The 26,509-nt window shown below is 47.7% G+C and overlaps 6 protein-coding genes across 6 annotated transcripts; 4 read left to right on the top strand and 2 right to left on the bottom strand.

Moving 5' to 3' along the window:
• Positions 1 to 756: 756 nt before the first annotated feature.
• Positions 757 to 4,205, bottom strand: LOC131287522 (DNA helicase MCM9-like). The gene is made up of 3 exons (XM_058316582.1): positions 4,037 to 4,205; positions 1,651 to 3,971; positions 757 to 1,587 (listed from the first exon to the last, which is right to left on the bottom strand). The coding sequence occupies exons 1-3, from the start codon at positions 4,126 to 4,128 to the stop codon at positions 797 to 799; spliced, it is 3,204 nt and encodes a 1,067-aa protein (XP_058172565.1). The 5' UTR covers positions 4,129 to 4,205; the 3' UTR covers positions 757 to 796.
• Positions 4,206 to 4,827: 622 nt separating this feature from the next.
• LOC131286924 (DET1 homolog) lies at positions 4,828 to 6,541 on the top strand. The gene has a single exon (XM_058315935.1). It carries the CDS (start codon positions 4,843 to 4,845, stop codon positions 6,520 to 6,522), a length of 1,680 nt encoding a protein of 559 aa, XP_058171918.1. The 5' UTR covers positions 4,828 to 4,842; the 3' UTR covers positions 6,523 to 6,541.
• A 1,738-nt stretch (positions 6,542 to 8,279) lies between these two features.
• On the top strand, positions 8,280 to 15,702 carry LOC131286176 (fatty acid synthase). Its single transcript, XM_058315095.1, has 5 exons — positions 8,280 to 8,546; positions 8,614 to 10,820; positions 10,887 to 13,464; positions 13,536 to 13,885; positions 13,944 to 15,702. Exons 1-5 carry the CDS (start codon positions 8,280 to 8,282, stop codon positions 15,700 to 15,702), a joined length of 7,161 nt encoding a protein of 2,386 aa, XP_058171078.1.
• Positions 15,703 to 16,291: 589 nt separating this feature from the next.
• LOC131289083 (large ribosomal subunit protein mL44) lies at positions 16,292 to 17,472 on the top strand. Its single transcript, XM_058318281.1, has one exon. The coding sequence runs from the start codon at positions 16,388 to 16,390 to the stop codon at positions 17,372 to 17,374; it is 987 nt and encodes a 328-aa protein (XP_058174264.1). The 5' UTR covers positions 16,292 to 16,387; the 3' UTR covers positions 17,375 to 17,472.
• Positions 17,379 to 20,734, bottom strand: LOC131289081 (centromere protein J). Its single transcript, XM_058318280.1, has 2 exons — positions 17,938 to 20,734; positions 17,379 to 17,872 (listed from the first exon to the last, which is right to left on the bottom strand). The coding sequence occupies exons 1-2, from the start codon at positions 20,718 to 20,720 to the stop codon at positions 17,515 to 17,517; spliced, it is 3,141 nt and encodes a 1,046-aa protein (XP_058174263.1). The 5' UTR covers positions 20,721 to 20,734; the 3' UTR covers positions 17,379 to 17,514.
• A 142-nt stretch (positions 20,735 to 20,876) lies between these two features.
• On the top strand, positions 20,877 to 22,803 carry LOC131289321 (uncharacterized). The gene is made up of 4 exons (XM_058318553.1): positions 20,877 to 20,914; positions 21,506 to 21,640; positions 21,705 to 21,968; positions 22,033 to 22,803. Exons 1-4 carry the CDS (start codon positions 20,877 to 20,879, stop codon positions 22,634 to 22,636), a joined length of 1,041 nt encoding a protein of 346 aa, XP_058174536.1. The 3' UTR covers positions 22,637 to 22,803.
• The last annotated feature ends 3,706 nt before the right edge of the window (positions 22,804 to 26,509 follow it).

The raw sequence follows: 26,509 nt of genomic DNA, 5'->3' as shown, positions 1-26,509 counted from the left end.
ATGATCGGTACGGGATGCAACATGGATAAATGATTTAAATATTGGAAAAACAAAATCTTTTGACCTTTTACTTGTTCGCGAAGAACACATGGGTTTCAGAACTAATCTGTACGAGTAAACTTTTAGTTTGTTCCTAAATATTACGTGTTTCTTTTTTTACCAAGTTAAACTACCGTTTGCCGTTTTATTTACCGTGCTGCTGCATGTAGGGAACTACAGTTTCAACTAAGCTATTCCTAAATCCGTGCTTCAACTTCTTATTTCATCAGTGCTTCCATATTTGGTGCACTACAGAGAACCTTGAAGAAATAGAAAAAATAACTATTTGTTTGTTCGTTTATGATAATACCACCTGCAAAAGTTACCGATAATTTTCTTTAACAAAGCTAGAAAATGTATACCCATAAGGAAGCGAGTAAATGGCCCTTCTGTTTTCATAGTTTAAAATATTAAATATAATTGCAAAATTCCTCAACAGAGAGCTTTACGGCAAGTGAAGAAGCGAGGAAATAAATACAACAAAAGGTAAACGAAACTGATAATGGCCTGGGGTGTGTGAAAGTAAGTTAAATCCAACTAATAGATATGTACATCGTATATATTTTATTGACCGTAGAAAAACAACAACAAAAAACACTAAAAGAAGATATCAATACACATTCGTAAGAGAAGCGCATGAGGTGGTGAGAATTGGTTTAATCTGAAACGGAACAAAATGAAGTAATATGATATCACAGCCTGGTCATTGTTGCAGTTCAACTATTTCAACAATTTACTTATTGTTTAATGCCGATCACTAATCAATGTCGGAAAGATGAAAATCTATTTCTGAATCATCCGGTTCATCTCCATTCAGTAACCCACTGTACTGGGAACCAGTTTGTTTACCGGCACGTTGCTTGTCAGCTATTTGACCAACACCGTTGCGCAGCATGGAGTCGTACGCACTATCGTCTTCATCTTGGACACTTTGCCCTTCGTTTCGTCTCGGTTGAAACTCGAATCGTAGCAGCTTTTCCCGTGCCTGCGTGCGAATTCCCGGCTCATAAGGTGTAGAACTATTTGGTTCCGTACTGTTCAACAACGGACAATCTCCAGATGGCTCAATTTCGAAATTCAAAAGATCATCGTCATCGTCGAGCGCACAGTTTCGTGCCGCGTGTTGTTGCACCGAGGACAACATAGTTATTTTCTTTTGACTTGGCCGCTGGATTTTGTAGATAGAACGTTCAGGACTGTGTTTGTCGTCATCATTCGAATCCACAGTGTTTGGAATTGTATTCGGTATTGTGTCGGGTAAATGGTTCTGATGATCTTGCGTTTCTATTTCCCGTCCGTTCCTAGCATTTAATACATCGATCGCGATCGGTTTCGTTAGCAAAGAATAAGCTGGTCCCAAAGCTGCCGGTATTTGTGACGGCTGTCGGTTCGTGCCATTAAGCTCATTCTCAAAATCTTCATCGCCCTCGTCGTCGAATATTCTACTCGTATCTAAAAGCATACTAAAAGAGATATCCTTGTCTTGGCTGTGGCTTGATTTACCAGACGCTACTAATGTATCATTCGGTTCGGATTGACCCAGATTAAGTTTGACTCCCGATGAGCTGGTTCCGTTTCCACGATCCTCGTCGTCAAAATTGTCTCCAGCATCAAAGTCTCGCCTTAATGAGCCAAGCAAGTTCCCTAGAGCCGTTTCATCTAGAGGGGCTTTCAATGAATAATCCTCTTCAACTTCGTTCGCTGCTTGCCTTTTGCGCTTCTTTGGAATCCTTGCTCCCTCCTCCAGCTCAACACGGTCCGTGCACGACGATTCTACAAGCGGTGCTTTTCTCAACTTTTTTAAATTGGCCTTTGGTCGGAATGAGTATTTTGAGGGTGCAGGAACCGGGTCTTCTATTGAAACTACATCGTTTTGTGTAACACCTGGTCTTGATTCGCGTGGGGAGCAAAGAGTCACCGTTGGCTGAGATAAACCTTGATTTCCTGAAAGGGCTTCTGCATCTTTACGCTCATTCTTATCTGCCTGTTGAATTTTCTTCTTCGCTACCATTTCACGGTGATACCGCCGAAGTATGTTTGCATCGATTGGTCGCACCGTGACCGATTCTTGCACTAAATTGTGCAGATTTAGAATGTCCATCAATCGGTCGATTATGGTTTGATCCGGTCCGAGTGGAAGTTCTGCTTTGATGAGATCGTATTGTGTGATACCTATCTTTCCGAAGCCCCAGCTCGCTTCCATCAGTTGAATCACGGTAATGGCATCGACCGGTGTTACCTCTGAGCGGAAGAGCAGTCGGGCGTGCGCTTGCGAAAGCCGGAACAAACTGTCTAGCAGACGGACGGTAGTGCGAGCGGGATCCCGAAATGGATCGGAACGGCAAGCCTTATAGTAAGCGCCAAGGATTAAGTTTGCCTCGGTAGATACGCGCGGATGTATGTCCTTAATGGCGGCGAAGTGTAGTTGCAATTTTTCCAGCTCCCAGGTAGCGAACTGCTCCATCCCGTTCCATCCGGGGAGATCTTCCCCGAATGTTTGCTTTTCCTCATCGCGCAATGCTAGCGAAAGCAGATGGCTAGCAATATCTGCATCCCAATCGGCAGCACGAATGTCTTTCAAAATAAGCACAATATCAAACCTCGACAATAATGGACCTCCGATTCCAATGTTCGCCGCCGAAGTGCCCTCTCCGTCGGACATCGTGTAGAGATTCTTGGGGTTTGTGGCGGCAAGCACAACGCATCGTGTGCTTAGTTTGCACACCATTCCTGCCTTTGCTACGCTTATTGTCTGCTGTTCCATCGCCTCGTGGATGGAAGCTTTGTCCGTTTCACGCATTAGGTTGAATTCATCGATGCAGCAGATGCCACCATCGGCTAAGACTAACGCACCGGCCTCCAACTGCCATTCTCCTTCATCTTTGACTGCGGCAGCTGTAAGTCCTGCCGAAGAACAGCCCATTCCAGTGGTGTAAACGGCTCGGCTCGCAATCTCCGATGCAAATTTCAAAAGTTGCGACTTTGCCAGCCCAGGATCCCCGACGAGGAGTAGATGAGAGTGACCGCGGACGGTTTGCTGTTCTGCGTCTCCTGGACGTTCCGAGCACGAAGCTAGTGCAAGCGCGATGGCTAACTTCACCGGGTACATGCCACGAATTGCAGGCGCAATCGATTGAACTAGTAAATCCCTGGCAGCCAGTTCACCGATTTCTCGCAACACCTCTTGCCACTCGGCTTGCACGCACAGCAGGTGCTCGGGAAGATCCTTGGCCCAGCTTGCCTTGCTTTCCTCCTTCGTAACGCTGTTTGCTCGCATCGTAATCGTAATCTCCGTCCGCCGACCTACCGAGGGCGGTTTCCAACGATGCTCGATGCGCCCACAAACCGTTACACAATCTCCTGGTTGGCAAATGTCCACTAGATCGTCTTCAAGTGTCACGACTAACGAAGCAGGTACATTTCGCTCACTCATGATCTCCTGGATGCGTATTTCTTGGTAGTCCCGGCAATGTTCCGGCAGTGGCTGTACCGACACAGGCTGTAGCTGTCCCCGGCATCCAGTTTCGCGAGCACTCGGACAAGGTCCAGGCGGGTCAAACACATAGGACTTGCTATACTCCGCCTCGTGAAGCACCGTCCGTTTGCAACGCGTGCAGGAATATTCGCGTTTATATTCAAGAAAACGGCTTGATGTCATGCGTATTACACTGCCTTTCACCTGCAAGAATTGACCAACGTTGTCGTTGCTTGGATAGGCAGCTCGACGCAGTTCTGAAGGCGTCAATGGCATATTGACGAACCGGACGTGACAGTTTTGTTTGATCTGAAAACCTGGCTCGAGGAACAGGTTGCCCTCGATGAGGGATTTTTGGGCACGCAGCAAACACTCGTTCCATCGCGTTACCTCTACGTCGGTGTTCTGGATGATCCTTCGGTATAACTCCGACTGCTTGCGATTAAGATGGGCCAGGCTAGACAGAACGACAGGCATTATTACAATCCATTTTTCAACGGAAGCCTTCTTTTACCAACTTACTTTACATGGATGGACACGTGCAAGAGATCGTCGGGGTTGTTGAGTAGATCGGTAATCTCTTGGTCATGATACTGCTTCAAATAAGCTTCCATTTGGGTGAAATTATAAAAGGATCGTAGAAAAACGAAATAAACTTGTGCGAATAAACACTATAGATGGGAAATACACAACATAGGCAAACTATACAAAGAAAACACAGTCGCAAAAGTTCTTCAATGACCAAAACAAGAACCCAATGACAACTAAATTAAGCACTGTACGAATTTGCGCGTTCCCAATGTTTACAAACATCGAGACTGCTATCGTCGATTAATATTTTTTTAATTACGTTTGGAAAACGTGCACTGAGACAAAATTATAAATAATATGTAAGCTATCTGCGAATTGCACTGGCACATAATTAAGAGAACTGAGTAAGATTTTTAAAACTGATTGTTTTTACTTCACCATTGATGAACCCCCGGGTTTTACCGGCTGTCAAAGTTGGACGTTTGTTTTGTTTGTTAACAAACAACAGTCTCTTGTGCTGCTAGGCTTGCAGATCGAAGCAGATAAAAATACAACAATTTTCAGAACTTTCAGAAATAAAGTGCGTGGAACTAAAAATTCTTTAATGTATAGAGTGGTCTGTCTAATAGCTGTCTATAATGCCTGTTATACACAGAAGTGAACAAGGGGAGTAAAGAATATGCTTCGCATCGAAGCGTGTTGTCGTTTTCCTGGTAGCAAACATTCTTCAAATTGGGCATACATTAGATGCGATTCCTGAACCAAAAGCACAGTAGAAAGCATAAAAACAGTTAAAGATGGAGCCTGCATCATCCGGTGAATACGTGTTCTGCAACGATCGAATCAAATTTCGCCGATTGCGCTCCCAAAACATTGTTCATCGACTGCGGAATCGTGAGGCAGGCTTTCGACATCGCACATCTCAGCATGCCGTCCGAGAGCTGTATCAAAACATCTACCCGAACCTAACCATCGTCAAAGTGGAGCGGCCACCCTGTTACCTGCGCAAATTTAGCCCGGATGGAAAGTATCTCATTGCTTTTTCGTCCGATCAGGCCGCGCTGGAAATCTACGAATACCAGGGATGTTCGGCGGCCGGCGAACTGTTGAGTACCTGCGGCGAATCAAAAATGCTGGTTGAATGTTTGAACGTAAATGGCATACGGGCAAACATCTTTGATAAGTTGTTCAAACTAAAGCACGTGGTCAATTTGGAGAATCACGAAAAGCATTTGAATCGTGAATGCAGTCTTTTCACCAACGACGGTCGGTATGTTATCGTGGGAGCAGCATCCTTTATACCGGAGGAAAATAGGCCAAATTTCTACGAGCTGTACACTAACAACGAAGTTATTAAACCGACTGCCGGATGCCCACTCGAGGACTACACGCTGTACATAATCGATCTGCATTTTGGACGTATTTCACACTCCAAGGACTTTCGCGTGGATAAAATAATCCTCTCCCACAATCAGGGAGTTTATCTGTACAACAACACGTTGGCGATTCTTTCTATACACCATCAGACAATTTACATATTTTCGATAGCCGAGGGAACCTTCATAGAGGAGCGTGCCATCGGGAGATTTTGTAGCCAGGATGATCAGTATCTTTACAACAATACCTTCGCCTCGGAGCGATCAAGTGCCTTTCGGGAACCGACAATCAACAGTCTCAAGCATCGAATGCTGGTGTTTCTCTTTAAGGTGGCCAAAGAGCGGGAGGAAAGTGGGCTCGATCGTTTAGCTCTAAGAAAATTCTATCGGCGCTTCGATGATTATAAAGACATGCGCATGTGGAAGATGCAGCTCCTTGATGATGATCACCTGTTCATCAAGTACGCCCATGAAGACGTTGTAACACTGAAGGCACACGAACCAAATAGTCAACATTCGTTGTTCGTGGTCTATCACATCTGGCGCAAGCAGATACTGGGGGTATACAGCAATCAATGCCTAACTATACTAGCAATGTACGAACAGTTTTGTGACAGTTTTCGCAACTCGACCCAAAGTAACCGGACACCGTTCACCTGCTCGCCGAGTAACAACATCTACAGTAAGTTGTTGCACACAAGGTTCAAGCAGACCATCATTGGGGCACGCGGAGGCAGCGAGATGGAGGCAACAAAGCGCATTCTAGCCCAACTGCCGATCAGTGCGCAGAGCTACTCCAGCTCGCCGTACCTCGACCTAGGGCTTTTCAGCTACGACGATAAATGGGTATCGGCCATGGAGCGGCCGAAGGCGTGTGCCGAGTTCCCGATTCGATTCTATGCTCGCGATTCGGGCCGGCTTAAGTTTCGCATTTTTGCCGGTGCCGGTCAGCAGGCTAACGCTCAGGCGGGCACCCGCCGCTTGGTGGCATTCATCTTCCATCCCACGGAACCGTTCGCCATCAGTGTGCAGCGTATCAACACGGACTACATTGCGAACTTTCATTTACGCCATGTTCCTTGTGTTGAGGATCCCCGATAACGAAGTTCAAACCAGGGGGAAATTTTTTTTAACGATTTAAAAAAGCGGAGCAATGAAACAGACAATAATAAAAAATGTTTAACAGTGAACATGATTTTACATACATTTGTGTCTTTATTGAAGGAGATTGTCACATTATTAAAGATGACTGTAACATTTAATTGAATAATATCTTCAAAAACAGCTTTCAAATTACCAATGCAAAGTAACGCCCGATGTATTGCGCAACGGAGATCGTTTGTGCTGTAGTTAGAAAAAGAAACCTAATGAAGTTTAAACTTGTAGAATTGATTAGCTAACACCCGGAAAGTGCACATGCGATATAAAAAAAAACCCCGATTGGCACCGGAACGTTGACCTATGGTAAGTGGTCGGGTTAAGTGTTTCCAAGTGTTGGTGGACGATTGATTCAAAGCCTAGAATCGTTTTTTTAAATATCCACCATGCAGTTTCGCTGAACCTAAAATACGTGATCCTTTATTCTTGAGAATACGGTGGAATTACTTTCCCGCGGTGTTTTATATGCAAAGGGATTTTTCTATCACTGCTTTCTCTGCCAATGAATCAGGACACAGAGCACGCCACTCGATGGAGGTCAGTGTCAATGGGTTGCACAAGGTGTAACCGTTACCGATATACAAGCGCGTCCGGTGCTCCGGCTTCGGAATTGGTCCGACAAGGTTTGTCGGTTTGAGTTGACAACCTGGCGCGGTATGCTTGATTATCACGTGGTTTATGTAAATCTGGTCCAGCGTTTCCCGCCGGACGATTTTACATTCGTACTTGTTTCCTTCCTTTCCTCGGGACTTTACTTTCCGTGGTATTGGTGCCGGGAGTTGCATAAATTAATGGAACATAATTTAAAACAGCAGAACTTAAAATATGATGAGGAGTTGGTTTAATGGCAAACTATTTACCTTTTTTTTTTGAAAATAATATGCACGCGCATGTCCCAACGATCATGGATCGAAATGACGCAATGGTTACGTTTGTTGGTACGTCCGACGTTGTTCAAATACATCCGAATCGTAAGCTTTAACCGAAATCTACCGAAAAATTCACTCCAAAACAAACCACGGTCGACCGATGTATCGCTTGTATCGTTGTAGCGGTCACGGTGGTTAATGAAAATGTGGATGGCCATTAATCAGATGCAGAATTGCAAATAGGCTGCTCGAAAATAGCCCCTTCTGCTGAGGGTTTTCTTATCGAGGAGCTTCTGTTCGATTCCAGGTTTATGGGGAATGGGAAGCAAACGTACATACTCTTAACCCCATGTGGCACCCTCACCCCTGACGCAGAACGGATGATGGGCGACGGCGGCTGGTTGGTTACCTATAAAACATGGCCAGTGCCGTAGATCGGCCGTTCACTTGCAGCTCCATTGCCTGCCAGTTTGGATGGTTGTTGGGTGGTTGTGCTTCTTCGGTGAATTTCTTGTTTCGGTGTTCCTGGTGCTCTAGTGATTTATCGTTTATCGATCGTGCACTTCCTTTTTCGTGTTCTGGATCAAGATCATCCTATCGATCGCTGGCAGTGTGCGGTGTGGTGTGCTACGGTGCGAGTGTAGGAAGTGAACCAATTTCCGTCGTAGTTGAAATTGATGGTGAACACTGCTGGCAGTCAAAAACGAGCAAATTGAGGAAAAACATAACATTCCTACAGCCCAAATTGAATCGAACAAAAAACACTCGGTGCAAAAGAGTACCCGCCGTTATTTCTGTGTCCTGCGTGTAGTTGAATCGTAATTCCGTGCAATGGAGTCAAAGGATACCGATGCCCTTGCATTCCGGGCGAAGCCACCTTGCCCGGGCGATGAAATTGTGGTATCCGGTATTGCTGGCCGTTTCCCGAACTCCAACAGCGTCAAGGAGTACGGCCACAATCTCTTCAACAAGATTGACATGGTGGATGATCTCGAGACCCGCTGGAGACACAGCAATGTTGAGATTCCGCGCCGAATGGGCAAGGTGAACAATCTCGAGAAGTTCGATGCGACTTTCTTTGGAGTACACTTCAAGCAGGTAAGACGCTACCGAGTGTCGTGGTGGACGTTCTACGGTGTTAAACCATGTTCCATTTTCTTCCAAGGCGCACACGATGGATCCGCAGTGTCGCATTCTGGTTGAGCATGCGTATGAGGCGGCCATCGATGCCGGTGTCAATCCGAAATCTCTGCGTGGTTCCCGTACCGGTGTGTTCGTCGGAGCCTGCTTTGCCGAGTCGGAGAAAACGTGGTTCTACGAGAAAATTTCTTCCGGTGGCTTTGGAATCACGGGTTGCTCGCGTGCCATGATGGCGAATCGTATCTCGTACACGATGGGGCTGAATGGGCCTTCCTTTCTGCTCGATACGGCGTGCAGTAGCTCGATGTATGCACTCGATTGTGCGTTTAACGCCATCCGTAACGGAGAGTGCGATGCGGCCATTGTTGGGGGTTCGAATCTCCTGCTCCATCCGTACGTAACGCTACAGTTCGCTCGTCTGGGTGTCTTGGCTGCCGATGGCTACTGCCGACCGTTCGATAAGGACGCTTCGGGATACACCCGATCGGAGGCGGTTTGCGTGATGTATTTGCAGAAGGCGAAAGACGCCAAGCGTGTGTACGCCAACGTGGTCTACTCCAAGACGAATTGCGATGGGTTCAAGGAGGAAGGTATCACCTATCCGTCGGGAGTGATGCAGCGGAAACTGCTGTCGGAGTTCTATTCCGAAATTCAGGTCGATCCTTCGACAGTAGACTACGTTGAGGCACACAGCACGGGTACGGTCGTCGGGGATCCCGAGGAGTGCGCCGGATTGGACAAGATCTTTTGCAGCGGACGTAAGAAACCGCTTCCGGTTGGTTCGGTCAAGTCCAACATTGGTCACTCGGAGTCGAGTTCGGGCATCTGCTCGGTGATCAAGTGTATTCTGGCCCTGGAGAATAAGCTCATTCCACCGAATATTAATTTCAAAGAAATTCGCCGCGATATTCCATCACTTGTTGAGGGTCGCCTGCAGGTGGTTTCGGAAACTCAGCCCCTTGATGGACCTCTGATTGCCGTGAACTCGTTCGGCTTCGGTGGTGCCAACGCACATGCCCTCCTCTACGGTAACACGAAGGAAAAGGTAAACCATGGACTCCCCACGGACAATTTGCCGCGTCTGATCACCTGGTCGGGGCGTACGGAGGAAGCCATCGATGCGGTCCTCACCGATATGAGCAACCGCCACCTGGATGCGGAGTATGTCGCACTACTGCACAACGTGCAGAGCGAATCCATCCCTGGAAACGTGTTCCGTGGCTACGGATTGTACGCCAAAGACGGTACAGAGAATGCGATATGTCTTGGCCGAGACACTCAGCACTATACCGGTCTTAAGCGCCCTCTTGTTTGGGTCTTCAGTGGTATGGGCTCCCAGTGGACCGAGATGGGCACTTCGCTGCTGGAGATCCCGGTGTTCCGTCAGGCAATCGAACACTGCCACCGAGTGTTGGAACCGCGTGGCCTTAATCTGCTCGAGATCCTCACGTCGAAGAACTGCAAGTACGATAACATCCTACACTCGTTCGTCGGCATTGCCGCGGTACAGATTGGTATCGTGGACGTCCTACGATCACTCGATCTTGAGCCCGACTTTGTGATCGGTCACTCTGTCGGTGAGTTGGGTTGTGCGTATGCCGACCGTTGCTTCACCGCCGAGCAAATGATCCTGTCGGCGTACTCGCGCGGTATGGCCAGCTTGGAGACGAAGACCGTCTACGGTTCGATGGCAGCCGTTGGGCTTGGATTCCGCAAGATTCGTACGATGCTACCACCGGGAATTGAGGTCGCCTGCCACAACGGACCAGACTCGTGTACTATTTCGGGTCCGAAGGAAAACGTGGAAGCGTTCGTAGCGCAGCTGACTGAGAAGGGTATCTTCGCGAAGGAGGTACCTTGCTCGAACATTCCCTACCATAGTAAGTACATTGCCGAGATGGGACCAAGGCTGCTGGCACGGTTGAATGAGGTCATCCCTGAACCGAAAAAACGTTCACCTAAGTGGTTGAGCTCGTCCGTCCCGAAGATTCGCTGGGATCAACCGGAAAGCCAATACTCGTCGGCACACTATCACACGAACAATTTGCTCAGCTCGGTTCTGTTTGAGGAAACTTCCGCGCTTCTGCCAAACAATGCGCTGACGATCGAAATCGCTCCCCATGGGCTGCTGCAGGCCATTCTAAAGAAGTCGATGCCCAACGCTATCCACATCGGATTGACCAAGCGTGGCAACAAGGACAATGTCCAGTACATGTTCAACGCTCTTGGAAAGTAAGTTTTGAGCAGAAGATTCTTTATATCGTCGAACTAAACATTTTTCTTTACCAATTGTCTCAGATTGTACATCAACGGTTTGGACATTCCCGTGGCACGCCTCTATCCGGCGGTTGAGTTCCCCGTCTCGCGTGGTACACCGATGGTCTCGCATCTCATTCGCTGGGACCACTCAGAAGATTGGTTTGTGACCAAGTTCGAGATGCAAAAGTCCACCAAGAGTGGCGAACGGCGGGTTAAGATCAAGCTGAACGACGAGGACTACAGCTACATCGCCGGCCACGTGATCGATGGGCGTGTGCTGTTCCCGGCCACGGCCTACCTGCACCTGGCCTGGGAAACGCTAGCCATGGTGAAGGGTCCAATGTACTTCGATCTGGAGGTCGAATTTGAGGACGTAAAGTTCTTGCGTGCCACCTCGATAACGAAGGATCAGGAGATCGAGTTCACCGTTATGCTGCAACCGGGTACGGGTCGGTTCGAAATCACCGAGGGTACGGCGGCCGTCGTGACGGGGTATGTGCGCCACGTGGAGAACATTACGCTGTCGGAGATTCCAGATCCACCGGCAAACGATATGCCGGTGCTGGAAACCAGAGACTTCTACAAGGAGCTACGTCTTCGCGGGTATCACTATAGCGGTGCGTTCCGGTCGGTGCTGGAGGCCCGCTCGGACAGTGCCTGTGGAAAGATCAACTGGGAGCTTAACTGGGTCTCGTTCCTCGACTGTCTGCTGCAGTGCTGCATCATCGGAAAGGACACACGTTCCCTGATGATTCCGACGTGCATCGAAAAGATGCGTATCGATCCGAAGATGCATCTAGCTATCGCCAATACGATGGAGGAAGGAAGTCAAGTGTTTGAATTCAAAAATTCCAAGATCCTGAACACCATCCGCTGCGGTGGAATCGAAATTATTGGCCTGCAGGCAAGTACCGTGGCGCGCCGCAAGCCACCGGGCATTCCGGTGCTCGAGTCGTACCAGTTCATCTCTCATCTTCCCGCACCGACGCTTTCGAAGGCGGACGCGGTAAGGGTGTGCGTACAACTTGCACTGGAAAACATTCCCGTACCAAAGGTTAAGGTGGTGGAGGTGGACTTCAACAACAGCGTCCCGATTACGCCACTCTTTGCCGACGCACTGGGTGATCTGCCTCTTGTGACGGCTGACTTGATGTTCCTCAGCAAACAAACACTCTCGCTCGGTGGCGTCCATGTGGAGGACGGTAAGCTTTCGACGCAAACGAACTCCCTCTTCCTCATCTCGACCAATTGCCTCGGGCGACCTGAGTTTATCGAAGAATCCGTCGGTAGCCTGCACGAAAGTGGATATGTTTTGAGCCGGGAAGCGGCCAACTTAGTGGTGGACAGTATTGTCCCCCCGGCCGGTTTCCAACTGCTTGCCGTCTTCCCCGTTCCCGAGCACGAGACCTTCGTCCTACTGCAACGCATCAAGCGCAAGTTTATGGCCGTACCGTCGATCGTTCGGATTCCTCCGATTGACGATCAGTACCAGTGGATCGCGACGCTAAAGGAGGCGATCAAGTCCGGACCGGTGATTGCCGTGTCGCAGGGTAATCCCAACTCCGGTATCGTCGGACTTATTAACTGTATCCGCAAAGAGCCAGACGGTGGCATGGTAAGCTGCGTGTTTGTCGATGATCCAACGGCACCACCATTCGACTTGGACCATCCTGTCTTCAAGAGCCAGCTACGACTCGGTCTTGCCATTAATGTGTACCGTAAAGGACGTTGGGGAAGCTTCCGACATTTGCAACTGATCCAGGAGATCGAATCGAAGCCAAGGCGTAACCATTGCTATGCCAACGCTCTGGTCAAGGGTGACCTGTCCTCGATGACATGGCTTAGCGGACCATTCAATCATGGGCGACCGAAGGGTGAGCTGGTGAAGGTGGTCTACAGTGCGCTCAACTTCCGCGATGTCATGTTCGCGACCGGTAAACTGACGTCGGACTTTGCCAACCTTTCGCGTGTCGAGCAGCAGTGCGAACTAGGTTTCGAGTATTCCGGCATCAGCGAGACGGGACGCCGGGTCATGGGCATGGTTACGACAGGAGCGATGGCTACGCACGTGCAGTGTGACGACACCCTTACCTGGACCATCCCGGAGAAGTGGACCCTGGAAGAGGCCGCCACCGTACCGGTGGTGTACACAACCGTTTACTGTGCGCTATTCATTACCGCACACATTCAGAAGGGTCAGTCGATCCTTATCCACGCCGGAAGTGGTGGCATTGGCCTTGCTGCCATCCGAGTCTGCCTAGCGTACGGGCTGGACGTGTTCACCACGGTGGGTACGGACGCGAAACGTGACTTCCTGCTGCAAACCTTCCCGCAGCTGAAGGCGGACAACATTGGCAACTCGCGTGACACATCCTTCGAGCGTATGATTATGCTGCGCACAAACGGCCAAGGTGTGGATTATGTGCTGAACTCGCTTGCGGACGACAAACTACAAGCATCCGTACGTTGCCTCGGAAAGTATGGCAAGTTCCTGGAGATTGGAAAGTATGATATGGCGAACGATTCCAAGCTCGGATTGAATCGGTTCCTGCGTGCCCTCTCGTTCACGGCAGTGTTGGTCGATTTCCTCTTCACTGCACCACCGGAGGAAAAAATGGTAAGCACAACCGTCATCCTACAAGCATAATCGAAACGTGAATTAAATGCACGGTAACATTTTCCCAACAGGTGCTACACAACATGCTCGATAAGGACATGAAAAACGGTATCATTGTACCACTGAAAACGAACGTTTTCTCGGCGGGTGAAATTGAACAGGCCTTCCGTTATCTGGCCAGTGGTAAACACGTCGGAAAGGTGCTGCTCAAGATACGCGAGTCACCAAGCGATGAGGACTCACTTCCACTGAGCTACCTACCGAGGGTTTACTGCAACCCGGATCGGTCGTATGTCATCGCCGGAGGTCTGGGAGGATTTGGTCTCGAGTTAGCCGATTGGCTGGTTCTTCGCGGTTGCCGCAAGGTGGTGGTCAGTTCCAGCCGGGGTCTCTCAAAGCCATACCAACTGTACCGCATTAAGTGAGTAGAGGCACAAGCCAAAATGGTGACACTTTCTACAAACCTTCGTCTCATTTAGGATTTGGGAAACCTATGGTGTAAAGGTGGTCATCAGTACGGACGATATTACCAGCCGTGCCGGTTGTGAGGCACTGATCGGCGCTGCCAACAAACTTGGTCCCGTCGGAGGTATCTTCAACTTGGCCGTTCAGCTACGCGATGGTATCTTCGAGAACCAATCGGTGGAACGCTTCCGGGAATGTATGGCGCCGAAGGCGTACGCTACCCAATACCTCGATGAAGTGAGCCGCCGCGTTTGCCCTCAGCTGGAATTCTTCGTGATCTTCTCGAGCGTTTCTTGCGGACGTGGTAATGCCGGCCAGAGTAACTACGGTATGGCTAACTCGGTGATGGAGCGCATCATCGAACGTCGCTGGGCCGATGGACTTCCGGCGAAGGCTATCCAGTGGGGTGCCGTCGGAGAGGTAGGACTCGTAGCGGATATGCAGGAAGACAAGCTGGACATGGAAATTGGTGGCACGCTGCAGCAGCGTATTACCTCGTGCTTGCAAGAGCTGGACCCACTGCTTACTACGCCAGAACCGATCGTGGCCAGCATGGTGGTGGCGGAAAAGCGTGTCCGCACCAGTGGCAAGGAGAACATCATCGAATCGGTGATGAACATCATGAGCATCAGGGACATCAAGTCGATCTCGATGGACACGACCCTTTCGGAGTTGGGTATGGATTCACTCATGGCGGTCGAAATCAAACAAACGCTCGAACGCGAGTATGAGCTCTTCCTGACACCGCAGGATCTTCGTTCGCTCACTTTTATGAAGCTGCAGGAGTTGACCGAAGCAAAGGCGGCCGCTGATGAGAACGTGAAGCTGAAGCTTGCCAACGAGAAAACGCCAACCGGTGTTGCGATGTTGCTGCGTAACTTGGGCGACGAGTTCAACAGCCAGCATACGATCCTCCGTTTGCAGTCGGAGAACGATTCGAAGAAGTACAACGCGTGCGTTTTGTTCACGCCCGGCATTGAAGGTGTAGCTGGTAACGCATGGCACAATATTGCGGCCCAACTTTCGTTGCCCACGTTCATCACACAGCTTACGCACACAATCGACATGACCACGGTGGAAGAGATCGGTCGTTTCCTAGCACCGGAACTGATCGAGAACATCTTCAAGGGCACGGAACACTTCTACCTGGTGGGATATTCATTCGGTGCCTTTATTACGCTGGAATTGGCCCGTATCCTAGAGGAGACGGGCATGCGTGGTCAAATCCTGCTCATCGACGGTGCACCAAAGTTCCTCCGTAAGCTGGCCATCGATCAGATGACGGAAAATTATACCGACGACAGCATACAGGTGGTGCTGACCTCGGGCATCGTTAACACGATCTTCCCGGAGGAAAATACCGACGTGCTGCCACTGCTCGCCTCCTGCACCACGTTCGATCAGCGCATCGATAAGCTGCTCGAGCTGTCCAAGGACCAAAACCTCTACTCGGAGGCGTACCTGCGCATGATGCCAAAGGCCCTGTTTAACCGCATCAAGATCGCCCTGGAAACCGACATCGACAATCCGAAACCCGTGCAATCGCCCATCCTGCTAGTGCGCCCGACCGAGGTGTCGGTGGTGGACATCGAGGAGGACTACGATCTATCTCGGTACACCGAGGGTAATGTGAGCCTGAAGTTTGTCGAGGGCAACCACATCACCATGCTGGACAACCCGAAGCTGGTTCAAATCATTACCGATTCGGACCCGGTGCTGGAATCGGATCGATGCTTCCAGAAGTACCTGCAAAGCAATTCCGTGGCAGAGTAAAACCATCACTCGGCGGCTATCAGCAGTACCAAGCGAACACTAACTAACCAAGCGCGCTATCTTAAGGGACCGGGATGGATGTTGGAGGAATATTACATCGATGGTTGAAAGTGAGCTGCTTTTCTGACCAAGGGTTGTGTACGATTGTGGGGTTATACTAATTACATGTTCAACGATAGTTCAAACAATTAGTAAGAGCAAATTTAAATATATATTTGAATACAACACAGAACAAGTATGTCTTTAGTAACACTGCTGCATGTTCAATTGATTTTTTCTGGAACTGTATAACAAAACGATGTTTCACTTTGCTTTACTTCATCCTATCTATGTTTCTTCATGATCTATTTTAGACATTAATAGCTTAGAAAATATGATTTAATTATTCCATTCATTCCGATTTTAGAGTACGATTAACGAGTGTTCTGTGGGTAAATTGTAAATTGATATTCAACGGTTATTTTAAAAATCAATTTTTGTACGCAATCAAGGTTGTTTCACGTGTTAGTTGACTTGCAACAACCTTGGTCAAATATCGGGGAATTGTCAAAGTGACTGAAAGAAGAAAAATACCAAACCAAAACACATCGTGTTGTTCGTGCGCCGTTCGGTGCGGGGATTGCGAATTAGTCCATATTACATAGTTCTTTAGCATTAAACGTACAATTCAACACAGATTAGCAATATGTTGCTGTTCAATGTGTCCCGTGCATTATTTCGTGGAGCCCAGCGGCTCGACGTACACAGGAACAGAGCGGTGCACCGATGGGTTGCGCCAACGTTACGTGAGCTTCGCCGGCGACGCGAAAAAATGGGCCCTGAAGCCTTGCAGCCTCGTTCGTCTCACTCCGATTGGAACTATAGTGCGGAAATATTCGCCTTCGGAAAAAGATTGCAGGAAAACTTCGATGCAAATGTACTGCAGCAGGCATTTACCCATCAGTCATTCATCGAACAGGAAACTAACAAGCAAACGGCCGTCGGTATTGAACAACCGGTGCTGGGTGTCAGTGACAACCGGGAACTGATTACGCAGGGCGAACAGCTCGTCTCGGACTATGTAGAAGCTTTCCTGCTGACGACACTGCCCAAACTTCCACGGCAATTTGTGGCTGCCATCCGAGACAACCTAACCAGCGAATCACAACTAGCACACATTTCATCGCACCTGGGAACCAAGGACATTATTATGGCTGCAGAATTTCCCGTCGGAGAGACGCTGTTAGCTTCCACCTTGAAGGCCATTGTTGCCGCACTGCATCGATCTTCCGGTGAAGAACGTTGTTTTCTGTTTGTACGCGATTTCATCTGCAGTGTCCTAAATCAACGGAACGTCTTCGAATATCTGGACATAGACGATCCCCTTTCTATGCTTCGAGAGTACTGCAAGGAAAAGAATCTTGCCGATCCTGAACCGAGGCTCATAGGAACTCTCGGAAAGAACACTCTTCTGGCTGCGTACAATGTCGGCATTTACAGCAACCGTAAGCTGCTTGGCACGGGCTACGGTGAGAGCCAAAACGTCGCAATCGAAGAAGCGGCACGGGACTGTCTGAGAAAGCTGTTCGGGACCGAGCTTTACATGAAACCGATTGACTTTAATCTTGGACTTTCGGATTGTATCCAACATATGTCGCGTAGCAGCAGTAAAAAGAAGCTCGAAAGTCGTTAAAACAATTTATAAAAATGCCTCCGAGCAAAGTTTCTTCACCCGGTGAGAGTTTATTCAATATGTATAAAAACCGAATAAATTAGTCCATAGTTTGATAACCAACCAGTGGGAATGCATTATTCTAATAATCCTCCGCAACTCTACCTTAGTGCACTGTTAACCATTGCGCCGCCGGTATCGGAAATAAGCCTGCCGTCTTTGTCCTTTAACCGGATGCGCCCGTTTGAATAGCGTGATTCTTGACTTCCGTCCGGATAAACGAATTTAACAGTTCCGTCCGGATAGATTCTACGCTTGTGGGCTTTCGTGTGTATTTCCACCTGACCATTTGGGAGACTTATCTCTTTGTCTTCATTCTTGCGGATGATCACTGTCGTACCGTCTGGATACTTCCATTCTTCGGCAATGTCGGCGCTATTAGGATTCGTCGTACGTATCGATCCGTTCGGGAAATGTACCTCAGTCGATCCATCTTTGAATCGGTGTTCAGTTTGTCCACTGAAAATATGAAAAATACTGTTAAAGAAAACGTACACAAATAAAATCATGCAGAATGCACTCACTCAGGGAACTCCAGTATTTCCAACCCATCGAGATAGGTCGTATGCCAGGTGTTGGTTTCAGAATAGTAATATTTGGTCGTACCCTCCGCCATATTCGTCTCCTTGATATCCTTGTTGAAGTACAGCATACGAATCGTCATACCATCTGGAGAGATTTTCTTTAGATTTCCATTCGGATACCATATGTCCCGACTGCCGTCGGCATTCACTATTTCCCGCTTAAGATTTTTTACTATTTCCGAAGCCTCTGGCGTACGATCGTGTCGCGGTGGGCTTTCACGACGTACCAGTCCTTGTTTCGGCTGCGCAGGATCTTTGTCCACATTGACGACATCGAAAAGTGTCTTACGCACTGACTTTTTCGCAAAATACGAGGAAGGTTGTGGTTCCGCAACCGAGCTAGAACTTTCGCTCAATTCTTCTTCCGTGACATCATCATCGTCATCGCTATCGCTCAACACATTCACTTCTTCAGCAACCGGCAGGTGTTTGCTTTTAGGAATATTTTCATCATTTTCATCCGAGTCCATACTTGAATCGTTGCCACGTGCCGGAAGCCGCTTCGCTTGGGACTGTCTTTGTCCCGCAGTCCGCGCTGGCGGTAAATGGCTGGTCACTTTGGCTCGCACCTGTGATACTTTCCGTTCAGTGACATGCACCGGATAAGATTTTACCTTGCCTTCCATCTTTGGACCAACCTTGGCCTTCTCAGGAGACATACTATTTTTCTTCCGTCCTTGCTCTTCTGCTTCCGCACCTCCGCCGGTGGCCAGTTTAGCGATGTTTCGATTGATTTCCACCAGCATACGACTGTTATTCTGTCGCTTCAAGCGAGCATTTTCCGTTTCCAACCTTCGGTTGTCTTTTTTCGCCACCTCCAACTCTAACCGCGTCTCCTGAAGGTCCTTTTCCATATTTTTCACCTGCGCACGAAACCTTGCCAGCGACGCACTATGCTTCAGATCTCTTTCCTTTTGTTGCTTCTTAGCCTCGGACAGCTCTTCGTTGAGTCGCAAAATTTCTTCCCGGTCTTTTTTGTTCGGTTTTTGTGCCTCCTTTAAGGCCTGTTTGCGTTCGGCCTCAATTTTCATTCGCTCGTCGTGAAAGTAAACCTCCATCTTAATCCGCTCGTCGTTCATCCTCTCTTCCATCTCTTCGCGGTCCTGCTGTAGATTTTGTCGCTCAATCTCATGTTCCTGCTTAGCGCGGATAAGTTCTGCATTTTCGCGCCGATAACTATCGATCTCACGTTCCAATTCTGCGAGGCGCTCTTTGAGTAGCTCACTCTTGGCAAGGATTTCATTCCGTAGTGTATCGTCACCGTCACCAACCTTGGTGACCGTCTCTTCACCTTCCGATTGATCGTGAGGGTTGTCAGCAGTGGTACAATCCTCGTCGCCACATTCACTCGTGTCGTCGCTATCGCTTACATCATTATCCCGAGCTGCTTGTTCGAGCGATAGAGAACGATGCCCAAATTTATCATTGGGAGTGGACATTTTGCTCAGAGTTACTCCCTTTAACATGTAGGATTCGTTATCAGTAACGTCCGAAGTGTTGCCTGATACAGATTTACCATCGTCTACAAATCGTACGTGCACATGTTTATCTTCCTCACCACTTTCCTCTGAATCGTCAGTAGCATCATCTATTGGTACATCTGACGGCAACGGAGCAAGCCCACCCATTGTCTGGTAATCGTCCGGTCGTATTAACGGCTCACCTTCTGCTTGATTGCTAACCGTATCGTCATTGGCAAGCGTCTCATCGTTGGCAGTGGTATCATTTGCAGATATAAATCGTAAAATACTGCTTGAATCGGGATTAAAATTCTTACCAACGACCTTCTGCTCGAGTAGTTCGAAAAAGTTTAAATCGCGCTGTTCTTTCGATACTACGGGAACTGCGGAAGGATCGAGTCTTCGCTTCCAAGGAGCATCAGATGGGGCACCCAAATTGTGTATTTCTTTTCCATGCTCTAAGGAAGATTGTTTAGCAAAATCTATCAGATTATTGTCTTCATTAGCTTCCATCTGAATGTTAAAGTCATTGTTCACAATTGGAGGCAGAGAACCGCCTTGTCTTCTCGTACTTTTGAGCCTTTTATCCTGTACACGGTTGACGTCTAGCACAATTCCTACGTCGCTTTTATGGCGGGGTTTCTTTTCCACTATCGGTTGCAGACCGTTGTCCTTCTCCTTTGAAGTCGTCCGGGATTCTTTTGAAGCAGGCTGTGAACTGTTTGCGGTATGTTTCCCATCTATCGCTGGGCCCGATCCGTGTCTGGAACGATTCTTACGATTGTTTCGCTCTCTGTTGTGATGAGCAAATTTGTATGTAGGTAGATTGTTTAACTTAAACTTATCGGGATCAACTTTGAACCTTGCACGTAAACCTTCCCCTCGTTTCAAAAACGGACGCTTCGGAATGTTACTTTGTTTTTTCAATGCATCTTCAGGTTCTGCGGAAGGATACTCTTGATCAGAATCGAACGTTGCGGATTCGTGATTGACGGACGTTAGCTTAAACATTTCGGAGGCGACTTGCGCTTGCATGTTGGTTTCCTCGTATTCCGGTTCACTGTCGCTGCTCTCATAGGATTCCTGGTAGCTTTCCCCCTCGGTTGCATTTTGAAGACCCAATACCTCGTACATTTTTTGCTGTTCTCGTTCGAGAAGCTGTTGCTGGGCTATATGCTTCTCTAGTAGAACCCGTTGTTGTTGTTCCTGCCATTGTTTCAACTGCTCCAATCGAGCCAAAATGCTGCGTGGGGAGTCTGCCATATTGCTTGTTTATGTTTCACATTAAACGATCGTATTGTGCACTTTTATTATAATAAAACTATAAAAGATATCTTTTTCGATAGCTACTAGCTAAAAACAAGCGAATTGCACTAAAGATACACAAACAGCCGTTGCTCTTAACGAATTTAACTAGAAATGTCAGTTGCTATGGAAAACGCGGAATCGAAAAATCCGTAAACATAGTACCCGGTGAAAATGTTTTAGCAATAATCGGTAGGCAACGTCTTTAAAAAAACAAAATTTATGTTACTAATACTTACAATCTTTGATATTTGCCATTATAAACAAGTGTTCTACTTGGAAAACAATGAAAATTCACTTCTTTCATAATATAAAATGACCAAAAACCTTTCGCGGGCAATACAACTTCCATTTGTTTATTGAAAATCGCAATGACGTCTTACCGAATGCATTCGTCTACAATACTTGTTTCAGTACTTTTTAACTCAGCACAGGTTAGCAGTGCGAGTTAATGGTAACACCATGCGATATAAACAAAACATATTTCTTGCTCTATTCAACCCAGTTCAGGCAGTTCTAATTAAATAAGATTCCTTCGATGATCCAAAACCATTCCAGTGTCATGAGCCGTGTAGTTTCTCAAAATATTTACCGTCTACGAACGTCAAAGCAAAAACTACGAGAAAACATATTTTTCACGTTGTTTGCCCAACTTTTGTCGTGAAATTTATAGTTAAAAACAATCACAACAGAGTAAGCTATCGATGCACACTAGTTTTCTAGAAGATTCTGGAACATACAAGGGGTTACGGTGCGTTACACAAATACGCGAAGACGCACACCTGCCCTCTATTTGGGTACCTCACGAAGTGGTTCTTGGAGATTTCTTCTTATTCCGATGTCTACCAGCGCGTGAGGCGGATTAGACCACGGATTTGGTGTGTAGCATAAACATTAAAAAGTGTAGCCCTACCAGTTACTAACCAGTTTATTGGGTTGTAGGAATCCAAGAATTTTGCCTTCGCAAATAATGCCATCTCCCACGGGAGCGCCGTTCAACTTTGCTGAAATGCCCTGGTCGTATGGTGTAAAGCCTGGACAAGTGATGGAGTTTAACGCTGTTATTCGACCCAGTCCGATTTCTGTTCCGCATGGCCCTCCATCGCCGTCCCTGAGTGGCAGTCCGCCATCATATGGGCTTTCCGTGCCACAAAATCTCATGCCGGATTTCAGAAAAAGGAAGCCAGATCCCGATATAATACCAGTGTAAGTATCGACGGTGAATGTTTTTTTTTTTTGTATATCTAATGGTCCACCGTTTGTCTTGTAGGCCATCCAAACAATTTCTGACAGATGAAGTGATGTCGTCGCATTTGAATAATCTGCATTTGTCCGCAGAGTACACAGCACACAACATAAAGACAAATACGGGTTTATCAAGCCCTGCAGCACCGGAAGGGCTAGACGAGGATACTTTATTCGGTGACCCGGGTAGTCCGTCGAATGCTACAACCCCCGAACCGTACCACGTATGTATGTCCCCACAGGAGCTTGAGGAACGATTAAAAAAGGCGCAACGGATCGCTATTTGTGAGGAAGTTCGAAAGCTGGATAGTCGGGCCGAAATTCTACCACAGTCGTTACTAAATCGTATAGAAAAGCCATGTACTGCATTGATGATCTGGCAACCACCACAAGAACGCATTCAGACACTTTTCTCGAAAGTGTCAGAGAAAATGGAAGAAAGAGATCGAGCTGAAAGGAAATCTGTTAACAACAACAACGAAACAGTGTCCATAATGACAATGGATGAAGAACCATTACCCGATCTGCCAGATTACGATGAAGATTTGGACTTCGAAGTGGACAGTGCGATAGACGACAACCAGAAGCCAATTGCTCCTGATCCAGGGACGATGGATATTGAAATGTAGTTCTAAGTTTATGTCGTGTCGAATCTTTTTATGACTCTTGGTTTAATGAATTGGTAATATACCTGCAATTACGCAGATGCGGTAAAAATATCTTCGTAAAACCGATATACAATTGCTCGTGTTCGTGTAACAAAAATTATAATAAGGAATACATCGTACGCATATGCTTTCCGTTGGTACTCGATTAATTTGTCTTACTCTGTATTTTTGAGAAAATTAGTTAGGTTTCTTAAATATGCAATTTGCTGCTGGTCACGAGCATATTACCATGAAAAAAGAAATTAAGGAATACATGCATGAGCCATTGTACACAGTACATAAAGTAGCGGTTATAAAGTTAAAGAGTCATCAAATTTGCTATTTCAGTTTAAAATACCAACTAAGGTTCCTATGCCTATATCACTTACACATATGTTTTTCAACAAATAAGAATTTAGGACGACTCTTTGGTGCATTAAGACTTTTTATTTAAGATGTCAATTTATAAAGTTGGTCAAGGCCAAAAAGTTTTTAACAATTTTACTATTTGAGCCACTATTTCAAATTGTGACCAAGGTTTTTGGTGCCAAGCTGTCCGACCAGCTTCGTTCTAGTGATGGAAAAATCGAATCCCTTCTAGGGACTCGAACCCCCAAATCCGAATCACTTCTATCCAGCGTTACAGTATTCTCTATATTTACAAATCAATCACATTGACTCACCTCACCAGTTAGAATTGTATCAAACCAAGTTCCAAACAAGTCAAATCTGATTAAAAACCTTTAGCGAATAAAATCTGATCTGATTCCTTGAAATGTGAATCAATCTTTTGGAATCCGTCCAGGGATCGAGTCTTCAGGTCTTCCAAATCCCGATTCTGCCAACTCTAATATTTCGAGTTTCGTGTTTCAGTACGATTGACTTGGTCGAATGGTGCGGTTGTAATAGATGTCTGTTCGCGGTATCGTGCTTTTCTCTGCAATTTGGATGACGGTTCGTTGGTGAGAAAAAAAAACAGTTTTTGGAATCTGGACTTTTCGATTCTTCGTCGGTTGTCTTGTGACGGGCACGTGTTGACACAACACGTTAATTCTGAAAAGAGGTCGTTTTCTATCACTTAAGTGAAACGTAAGTATGGTGCAGTGTTTGCCGGTGTGAGTTTTCGATTTCGTTTCGATTAACACCTTCGAGGCGAACCGCAGTGGAAAATGTTCGTCACGTCTGTTGACGGTCGATCATAAACACGGTTGAGGAGCCCGGATTTTGTTCCCGGCTGCCCGAGAATCGCTTCACGTCGAGCGTACATAGGAACGACGCGTGAAGTGGACGAGCTTTAACACGAGTAGCCCAATTAGAAGCGGAAATTGAAGCTCCCTTTCTAAGTTTACAAAAAAATATAATCAAAAACAAGAAGAAATCCCCGGCTACGGATCGGCGATGTGAAGTTGTAATACTTTTTTTTTTAATTCATCGCTAGAACGATACTTGGCGTCGAATGTCCGCGGTAAGTTGCCCGGTTTCGTCGGTGGCACATATCTCCGTGGACAGTAGGAACGCAAGAGTGCAGAGTGGCGGGCGGGCACCCGGTAGAAAGAGATGCTGGAAAAAAGAGACAGAGTTTTCATTCATTTACAAGTGCATGAGGCCGTGCAACAGCGAACAGCAAGAGACGGCTGTACTACTTCACGGAAGGGGTGCGAAAAGTACGGCACGGTGTTCTAGGCAGTAAAAGAAGATGGCGAGTCATCGCTTCATCAACGCTTCCAAAGGGGAGCACGAAAGAGATAACTATCGGTGGCTAATTACGAGGGGTAGTTTCAGTTGAATAAGTTTGCCTTGGTCTTTTTCGATCGCGGCTAGTCTAGTTCGAAAAGTGACACGGAGTGGACGTGCGCGGGCGCGTCCCATCACTACGCTTGCGACGAAAAGGTGTGCAAAATTTTCCCCCTGTTGACCGAAGATTACCCACATCCGGTATCGGGTTCTTTTTTGTGTGCCACCGTGTGTGCTCGAGAATTTCATCGCGCCCAAAGGTACTACAGGTCGGGTGCAACGCGAAAAAGCATATACCCGTTGTGTGGTAAAATAATTGGCTTTTACTATCTATCGCCCCCGAAGTGAAATGACGTTGAAAAGTGCGTGAAACAGCTTCCCCAGCAGCAGCAGCAGCAGCTCGAAAACGGCAACGGCGACGGCGGAGGCGATTCGTCGGGCGCGCGCCTTCTTATGGTTGCGGTGTGAAGGGGAGGGGGATTGATGCAAGGCTGAGGGTTAGCAGGGAAGGCAAGTGATCGCGGCGGCGGCATTTTGTCGGCAGTAGTGTGCGCGTTGTCGAGGAAGGAAGGTTGAAGAAGAAAAAAAAACTAAATTCAGCTCGCGCGGCCGGTCCATCTCATCGTCGCCGCGCTCGTTCTCTCCAACCGGGGAGTCCGTTTCGCCCGTGTGTCGTCATCGGGCGTATCGCCGTCGTAAGCAGAATCGTACTCTTCTCTAGCAGGTTCCAAGGCGCGTTTGTCCGATTCGCGTGTTCAGTACGGGCGTGTGCGTGCCAGTGAAAAGGTGCGGGCTTTCCGTGTCGCGCAGCGAACAGATTTTTGCTCCACACAACCCGAGGAGCGCATCGCACAGCAGGGCCTCGACGAATACCGCCTCGCCCGGAGGAGGAGTGATGGTGCATTAAGTGCGCGGCCTTTACCAAATCCAATCAACTCGTAGGCTGCTCCACAACACAACGTCGGTTGTACTGTGGTGGGCACAATTTTTGAGCATCACAACCGCCGTCGGTCACTTGTCGCGTTATAACCAGAACACCAAAAAATTGCACCAAGCGGTGGTTTCCGCTTTTCGTGTCTCGTTTCCCGTTTCCGTTCCTGTGTGTTCGAGCAGGCTTTTAAAAAGGTTTTCCGCCGCGTCGTAGATCCTTTCTGGTGCAGTCTGGGCCAGCTCCCGTTTCCCTCCCTTCTCCCTTCACACACACACACACACACACATAGACGGCACCTATGCCGTGTTTTTCAACTACGCCATTGGAGAGGCAAGCTGAACCCTTCTTCCACACACACCGTTTTTATGTGGCAAGTGCGTCGCCGTCTCCACCGCCTGCTTTGAAAAAGGACTGAATAAAGCCGCGTGTCAAGGGTGCAGTTTATTGGAACGCGATGATATTTGATGGTTTTCTTTTTTTTCGTGACAATTTTGTCGCTGTTTCTGCTGTCACATCGTGACCAACACCCGCCCTTTTTTTTTTCTTCTACACACTCGCCGTTCGGGGGGGTAATAAAGGCGTAGCGTCGCATATGTTCTCACATGTTGTTCTCTTTGCGTATGCTCTCTAGGTCGTCGTCGTCGTGTCCTCCGGGAGTTTGAGGAAAGGGTGCACGCCACAGGGCTTGTCCACAATAAAGTGCTATCGCCACCTCCTGGAGTGTGATAATAATAACGTGGCGATGATGTGCAGTGTACCTTGCTTGCGTGTGCTGTGTTGTCTTTGAATCTCGTGGTGCGTCGTGTAAGTGACGCCGCGGAATACTGAGTGTAAGAAAAATCGCCGACCACCCGGCGGCGGCGTGGTGGCGGGAGGGGACTTAAATAAATAATTCGACGTCGTGGTTTTCTTTGTGCGCCAAGTTCCAATTCCCACTTGACACTGGCCTGGCGCAAGTAAAGTGACGTCTCGTGTAAAACGTGAGTGGGGTAAAACGAAAAGAATTGCTGAACATATACGCAACGCAACAACAACAGCTGTGAAAATAAGGTAATCGCAGGAGATAAACAAAAAACAAATTAATTACCGCGCGTTGCTGCATACACAAGGAAATAGCAACCACACGTGTGATCGTGATTCGTGGACGCCGGAAGGCCGTGCAGCAACGAGATAATCACACGCACGCAACA

Source organism: Anopheles ziemanni, chromosome 3 (genome assembly GCF_943734765.1).
Source record: "Anopheles ziemanni chromosome 3, idAnoZiCoDA_A2_x.2, whole genome shotgun sequence".
Lineage (NCBI taxonomy): Eukaryota > Metazoa > Arthropoda > Insecta > Diptera > Culicidae > Anopheles > Anopheles ziemanni.
The sequence above is the reverse complement of the archived record's forward strand: the minus strand, read 5'-3'. Positions and strand labels throughout refer to the sequence as shown.

What these genes read in the sequence shown, in the direction of transcription:
- LOC131286924 (XM_058315935.1), top strand. Translation starts at nt 4,843, where the DNA reads ATGGAGCCTGCATCATCCGGTGAATACGTGTTCTGCAACGATCGAATC.
- LOC131289083 (XM_058318281.1), top strand. Translation starts at nt 16,388, where the DNA reads ATGTTGCTGTTCAATGTGTCCCGTGCATTATTTCGTGGAGCCCAGCGG.
- LOC131287522 (XM_058316582.1), bottom strand. Translation starts at nt 4,128, where the DNA reads ATGGAAGCTTATTTGAAGCAGTATCATGACCAAGAGATTACCGATCTA. An exon ending in CACGTGTCCATCCATGTAAA is followed by an intron (nt 3,972 to 4,036) that starts GTAAGTTGGTAA and finishes CGTTCTGTCTAG; the next exon opens with CCTGGCCCATCTTAATCGCA. An exon ending in CTCATTAAGGCGAGACTTTG is followed by an intron (nt 1,588 to 1,650) that starts ATGCTGGAGACA and finishes CGGGAGTCAAAC; the next exon opens with TTAATCTGGGTCAATCCGAA.
- LOC131289321 (XM_058318553.1), top strand. Translation starts at nt 20,877, where the DNA reads ATGTCAGTTGCTATGGAAAACGCGGAATCGAAAAATCC. An exon ending in CGGATTAGACCACGGATTTG is followed by an intron (nt 21,641 to 21,704) that starts GTGTGTAGCATA and finishes ATTGGGTTGTAG; the next exon opens with GAATCCAAGAATTTTGCCTT. An exon ending in GATCCCGATATAATACCAGT is followed by an intron (nt 21,969 to 22,032) that starts GTAAGTATCGAC and finishes TTTGTCTTGTAG; the next exon opens with GCCATCCAAACAATTTCTGA.
- LOC131286176 (XM_058315095.1), top strand. Translation starts at nt 8,280, where the DNA reads ATGGAGTCAAAGGATACCGATGCCCTTGCATTCCGGGCGAAGCCACCT. An exon ending in CACCACCGGAGGAAAAAATG is followed by an intron (nt 13,465 to 13,535) that starts GTAAGCACAACC and finishes TTTTCCCAACAG; the next exon opens with GTGCTACACAACATGCTCGA. An exon ending in TACCAACTGTACCGCATTAA is followed by an intron (nt 13,886 to 13,943) that starts GTGAGTAGAGGC and finishes CGTCTCATTTAG; the next exon opens with GATTTGGGAAACCTATGGTG.
- LOC131289081 (XM_058318280.1), bottom strand. Translation starts at nt 20,720, where the DNA reads ATGGCAGACTCCCCACGCAGCATTTTGGCTCGATTGGAGCAGTTGAAA. An exon ending in GAAATACTGGAGTTCCCTGA is followed by an intron (nt 17,873 to 17,937) that starts GTGAGTGCATTC and finishes TCATATTTTCAG; the next exon opens with TGGACAAACTGAACACCGAT.